The sequence below is a fragment of the Sitodiplosis mosellana genome, unplaced genomic scaffold (assembly GCF_009176505.1).
Source record: "Sitodiplosis mosellana isolate CC-2019 unplaced genomic scaffold, AAFC_SMos_1.0 Smas_scaffold_5741, whole genome shotgun sequence".
In the NCBI taxonomy this organism is placed as follows: Eukaryota; Metazoa; Arthropoda; class Insecta; order Diptera; family Cecidomyiidae; genus Sitodiplosis; species Sitodiplosis mosellana.
This window is the reverse complement of record NW_022600983.1, coordinates 1-6,339: the sequence shown is the minus strand read 5'-3', so window position 1 is coordinate 6,339 and position 6,339 is coordinate 1. Positions and strand designations below refer to the sequence as shown.

At 35.5% G+C, this 6,339-nt stretch overlaps 1 protein-coding gene across 3 annotated transcripts; it reads right to left on the bottom strand.

Annotated features, from left to right (window-relative positions):
* Nucleotides 1-3,560: 3,560 nt before the first annotated feature.
* On the bottom strand, nt 3,561-5,188 carry LOC129572921 (uncharacterized). Of its 3 annotated transcripts, XM_055453036.1 has the most exons (5): nt 5,047-5,188; nt 4,725-4,835; nt 4,421-4,636; nt 4,129-4,356; nt 3,561-3,612 (listed from the first exon to the last, which is right to left on the bottom strand). In XM_055453036.1, the coding sequence occupies exons 1-4, from the start codon at nt 5,069-5,071 to the stop codon at nt 4,175-4,177; spliced, it is 534 nt and encodes a 177-aa protein (XP_055309011.1). In that variant the 5' UTR covers nt 5,072-5,188; the 3' UTR covers nt 3,561-3,612; nt 4,129-4,174. The 3 variants fall into 3 exon arrangements, with proteins under 3 accessions (XP_055309011.1, XP_055309010.1, XP_055309012.1); XM_055453035.1 differs by having other exon boundaries at nt 3,561-4,356; XM_055453037.1 differs by lacking the exon at nt 4,725-4,835 and having other exon boundaries at nt 5,047-5,146.
* Nucleotides 5,189-6,339: the final 1,151 nt, after the last annotated feature.

Genomic DNA, 6,339 nt, shown 5'->3' with positions numbered 1-6,339 from the left:
GATTTCATGGAACAAACCAGAGAATCTATTCTTCTGCAACAGCAACAAATGCAACACCAAGAAATCCGACACAACCACACTCAAAGCACCATCAATGAAATCCTCGGCATTTTAAACAATTTATCGAATCGTGGTTCAACCGAAAACCTCGTTGGAGCCCCTCGAAAAACCACGGATCCAGAATTCTTGATCGAAGCTTTATCAACCTCACTCACCGAATTCGTCTACGACCCCGAAAATGATTGCATCTTCGAAAACTGGTATCGTCGATTCCAAGATTTTTTCGAAAGAGACGCAGCCAACCTGGACGACCCTGCAAAAGTGAGATTATTGCTTCGCAAATTGGAAACGTCTGCTCACCAAAGGTACATGAACTACATACTCCCAAAACGTTCATCAGAATTCAGTTTCACTGAAACCATCGAAAAGTTGAAGAAACTATTTGGAAGACACGAGTCCCTGCTCAAAACTCGCTTCAAGTGCTTCAAAATCAACAAAAATGATGAAATGAACTATCTCGACTACATGGGAAATGTCAACAAAGCTTGTGAAGCTTTTGAACTGAAGAAAATGTCCATCGACCAGTTTAAATGTCTCATCTTCGTTGCCGGCCTATCATCGACCAGAGATCTCGACATCCGAACAAAGCTTTTATCAAAACTTGATGTCGAACACGATAAAATCACGCTCGAAAAGCTAAGTGACGAATACGGTCGACTGATAAATCTCAAACGGGACGCTTCGATGATACAAAAACCACTAGGATTTGAACATTCAATCCTAGTAAACCATGTGTCGAAAAATAAAAATCACTTCTAAAAAGAAAACAAGCCAAAACCAGATACAATTCTGGAAAATCCCGACAGTGATGACGATTGCAACAATTGCGGTAAAACTCATCCACCAAACCAGTGCCCAGCAGCAAAATCGAAATGCAACTTCTGTGGATTCAACGGACATTGGGTCCAATTCTGCAAATCGAAACAACACGATGAAAACTCCAAAAGTCGTGAACCTTCACAAGAAAACACGAACAAATCCAAGGGTCATTCATCAAATCATAAACCAAAGGTTTCCTCTGTGTTACTACACAAAATCGATTGCCAATCAAGAAAAAAGTTCGTTGACGTCCTAATCAACAACAAGCCCATTCAACTTCAAGCCGATTCAGCTGGCGACATTTCGATCATCTCGAAGCGAAATTGCCGAAAATTATACCTGCGAATTCGTCCGCTTTCGACCAGTTTGGCCCCGAAAAATGCATCAGGTAAATTGATCGACTTGATTGGAGAAATTGATTGCACAATCGAACTCTTAAACGAAAAAAAGAAAACAAAAATTTTCGTTTCGTCCCACGAAGATCTAAACATTTTTGGAAATGATCTTCTCGATTTATTCCATCTATGGGATAAACCCTTCAACGAATTCTGCAGCAACAAAGCAGAAATGATTTCGAATAACATTCATGTTCGTACCATTCATGCGAATTCACCAACCAACTTAAGTGAACTCCAATCACTTATCGCTACAGCAAATTTCTACAGAAAGTTCATCAAAAATCTTCACTACATTCAACGCAAACTAGAAATACTGCTTGAAGGAGATACCAACAAAATTTGGCCTGAAGAACATCGACGTATTTTCAATCACCACATTTGGCTATTGAAAAATGCAATTTCTTCGATTGCATCGAACTCTTGTGAAAGGAAGGAAGAATGGACATCCGATACCAACCAATTTGGAACCCACGTCTGCGATCACCCACAATTTTAACTAGAAGTTAAAATTTTAGAAGGGGAGGTGTTGCATATCGAAGTAACCTCATAAAATCAATATAGTTATACCCTTGCATTTATTGTCACCGATTTAATTTGAATAAAGTTAGTTTAGTTCACACAGTACAAACGAGTAGACGTATTTCTAATACACAACAGTTACGTACATGTTCTGCGGTATATTCATCAATTCACTCATCACGAGTTTTGTTGTTTGTAGTGCTGTTATTGTCCGCTGATTTTTGGACGGTGAAAAATATAACCGGCCGTTTGTTGGTCGGTTTACGATGGTGGAATTACATTGATGACGATGGACAATCGCATTGGGTGTATGAATCGAAAAAGGTATCTGCGCTAAAAACGACTACTCTTAATCTAACATTAGCTTTACTAATCACAGCTTTTCTCTCTCTTTGCGCACATTTGGTTGCATGCCTACCACATTCGGATCATTTTTCATGTATTTTATTTGCATGTCAAATTTTTTTCCCATTTAGCAGGGCCGCGTTAACGCACAAGAACAACGAATCTTTTGGTTGGCACTTGTTCTATTTCCAATGATCTGGGGTCTCTTCTTCATGGTTGCACTCTTCGGTTTCAAATTCAGATGGCTGGTATGTGTCGATTTATATTCCCATCTTCCGGGCTTGTGATTGTATTTAGCAAAAAAAAACTAATTTCAGGTTTTGGTATTCATTGCCATAATTTTAAACGGTGCAAACTTATACGGATACATCAAGTGCAACTACGGATCGAGTACAAACTTAAATTCAGCTGCTAGTGATTTTGTGCGTAGGCAAGTGTTCCGGAATGCATTCGATTTCATTTCACGACCCTCGCAACCACCTACAACCAATGCAAGCGGCATCGTTTGAAATGGCAATTGATTGCGATCAAGCGATTTGGAACCTGATCAGATGATTTTGAAAATAACATTTGAAAAAAAAAACCATTCCAAGGATAGAAAATTAAGCAAACACTGTGTATGAATATTTGGCAACCTTTTAATTTAAGATCTTGAATTAAAAAAAATGAACAAGAAACTTTCAAAATGAATATGGACTTTTTTCTCTTCGAAAATGGTGGTGTTTGCGATATGGAAATGGACCGAACTTATTTACAGCCGTCACTCCGTAACTGAAATGTATAATGCTTTTTGAAATGAAAAACACAATATTATTGTTTTGAATTTCATTCCCATTTCAAATGAATGTCATGACAAGCACTATTCATTTGAAAAATGTAATTTTTCATTGGAATTTGCTCCATAAATTTTTTTGATTTTTTCCTTATGATAAGCGGTCAAAATATCACGAGTAAATGGTTGCTATGAGTCATTCTTTTTTGTTTTAGTAGTATGCGTTATCACAAAATGTGAATAATTTTGCGTTGCACGTACTATCTAACGTAAATATTGCCACGTTTGGTTCATAGAAACTCGATGAACCTTCATTTTTATTCCATTTCACAGTTCTACCGTTGGTTTTCTTTTCTCTAGCACAACAGCCACGTTACACAACGCCGTTTTACCTTTACACCAGTTTCAAAATACAAACCGGTATTGAACAAATACCATTTTTCTCACATTTGTGATACTTTTATATACTTGATCTGTACTGAGTAGTAGGAAAGGGGGGATTCGAGTGCAATCCTTGCGTCAACCATGCTGTTAACGCAAGGCCGACGCAAGCACCCCTTGCGTCACTCTGCGGAGGTCATATGCCAGAAATTATTTTCAAGCACTAAATAATATAAAAATTTCTATCAAATAAAACTTCTGATATAGATAAAAATCGAATTTTGTGCGTTTTTTTCAAAAGCGTATAATGAAATATACACCACAGGCCATAAGTTTGGATATCCCTATGGATGAATTTGGCCCAAAATTTTGAAATTTCAAACCGCTTGTCCAATTTCAACATGCTATACGTCGTTGGAAAGGTCTCGGAGAGTACGTATCATTTTTGGTATTAAACATCAAAATCGGCCAGCTTTTGGCCAAGATATGGCTGATTGAAGATTTCGGCCAAAAAATTACAAACGGCCATATCTTGGCCAAACGCCGGCCGATTTTGATGTTTAATACCAAAAATCACATCTACTTTTCAAGACCTTTCCAATGGCGTATATAACTTTTTAATCCGATGGCCCGTTTAAGACTTTGATTTTGGCTCCCACAGCTCAAAGGCCAAAAGATGGCCATAGGCCGGCCAAATGTTATCTTCCAAATCATCCATTCGGTCAGAATTTCGATATATTTTCATATCCAATACAAAATTTCAAGTGGAAATGTTCAAAAAACGAAGAAACAAACGTTTCAAAGAGGTATCCAAACTTATGGCCTGTGGTGTACCTATTTTTAAAGAAAATTCTTTTTCACATTTATTCGAATCGAAATTCTATACATCGTTGGGAAAACGTGATCTGCCCTTTGCTCTGAACTTATCCAATAAATTCAAGTTCCGAATGAATTGGCGTGAGACTGCATTGCCGTCGAGAACATTTGCGTTAGTTTCTTCAATTAAAATTCTTCCGTGCTCAAGCAGTAAGCCCACAAACATTTCGTACCATGCTAATGATCCTATAACAATCATAAAAAAATCAGTTTCAATTATAATTATTATTAATAAATTGGTTCATTATACCTATTGCCATTGGTTGTTGGCGAGTGTTATCTTGGCTGTACCCAAAATTGGCTTCGTAGTCGTCAATCTTCTTCAACATTGAGTCTATAATATTGTTACACTGTCTGCTGCAAGCAAGCAGTCGAACATTACGTTGATTGCTTCTCATATCGCTTAGTCTCGTCAGAATTTGCTCGTAAAGAGCAGTTATCCAGTTATTAACCTCAGTTAGAGAAGCTGAAATCGAGAAATCAAAATTTATTACCTTCAACTCCGATCGACTCATTAGAAATAATCAAAACAAATAGTTAAACTAAATACATACAAATTCCCTTGACCACATGCGATCTACCCACTTCGGATTTTATATGAAATTCCTCAATTTCATCTAGTTCTGTCTTTATAGGTAGTTTATCTCCACCCGAAACCATTTCGTCTATCAAAAAATAAGAAAATTACATGGAGAAACGAAACAGAACAGCACAAAACAACACAAAACGCCACAAAATTGTGCTTGAGAATAAAGGTCGAGATGATATTTCTGGAAATTATCTTAAAGTGGAACATAAACTTGTACATTAAAATCGATATAATATCTCCATTCTTCATCTCAAGCATATAAATTTATGAATAAAAGACAAACATACCAGATATACTGCCACGACTTGCCATTTTTAAATATTTTTTTGAAGAAATTTTCACAATATATTCGATTCGTGTGTTCCTCTAAAATGTGAGCTTGACAGATATTGTTTATAATTTCAAAATCCATATTGTTGCAATAACCATCTGTCACATTCGACTAGAGTGAACAGATGTGATTTTAAAGTGTTAAAGTTTTCATTCAAAATTCAAGAAAATTTTACATGTAAAAAAATAGTGTTGAAAAAATTAAAAATTTCCAATAAAATTGAATGAAATTGACATTTTTTTCTTGAAAATATACAATAATTTTTTTTTTTCATTTTTCACATAAAGTTTCATAACAATATTTTCAGTTCGAAATGTCAACTGTTTCAAGTTTCATTCGTTTATGGCAAACTTCATGTCTATTTACAATATTAAGTGAATTATTCGTCAAGAAAAAACAATGTAAACAGCAATAGTATCTTTCTTCTTTCTTTTGTCATTTTCTTCTTGATGAACCGAATCAGAACATGTAAATTCTCCATGATCGACCAGCGTATTAGAAATAAATAAAAAAAAATGGTAACAAATTATCTGGCAAATTTTGCCTCAATATTGGTGTCTTTTGAGCTTTTAGTTTTAATACGATATGTGGAGAAGCCATATTCAACATAATTCTTATTAAATTCATCATTTTCAATGGGAATGTATGCGGCGTCTCCACTAAATCTGTCAAGTATTAAATAGAAAAAGCTAATTGACACCAAACTTTACCAAGTACTTTTTATTTTCGAAACATTGATTTTGTGCCTTTGTACACGTAGTGTGTACAGTTTATCCTGTAGGTAAGTTTCAATTTTGTGTGGAATGATTGATATGAACAATTATATTGATTATTATTATATGTTGATTTTGAAAATGAGCGTGTATTCTATTTCTCAACAGGCATCCATATGTCGCATTTTTCCACTTGTTTTTCCGTGGCGTGGCCATCGTTATTGTTGCATATCGCAGTAACCTCATAAAATCAATATAGTTTTACCCTTGCATTTATTAGTAACCTCATAAAATCAATATAGTTATACCCTTGCATTTATTGTCACCGATTTAATTTGAATAAAGTTAGTTTAGTTCACACAGTACAAACGAGTAGACGTATTTCTAATACACAACATATTTGGCGACAAAGCTACCTTAAAGTTCCTCCGCGCAACTCAAATCATCAAAATGAACACTTTCAACGAAGAATTTTTAAATTACTTCAAGGATTTCATGGAACAAACCAGAGAATCTATTCTTCTGCAACAGCAACA

What these genes read in the sequence shown, in the direction of transcription:
- LOC129572921 (XM_055453035.1), bottom strand. Translation starts at nt 5,071, where the DNA reads ATGGCAAGTCGTGGCAGTATATCTG. An exon ending in GCATGTGGTCAAGGGAATTT is followed by an intron (nt 4,637 to 4,724) that starts GTATGTATTTAG and finishes TCTCGATTTCAG; the next exon opens with CTTCTCTAACTGAGGTTAAT. An exon ending in CCAACAACCAATGGCAATAG is followed by an intron (nt 4,357 to 4,420) that starts GTATAATGAACC and finishes TGATTGTTATAG; the next exon opens with GATCATTAGCATGGTACGAA.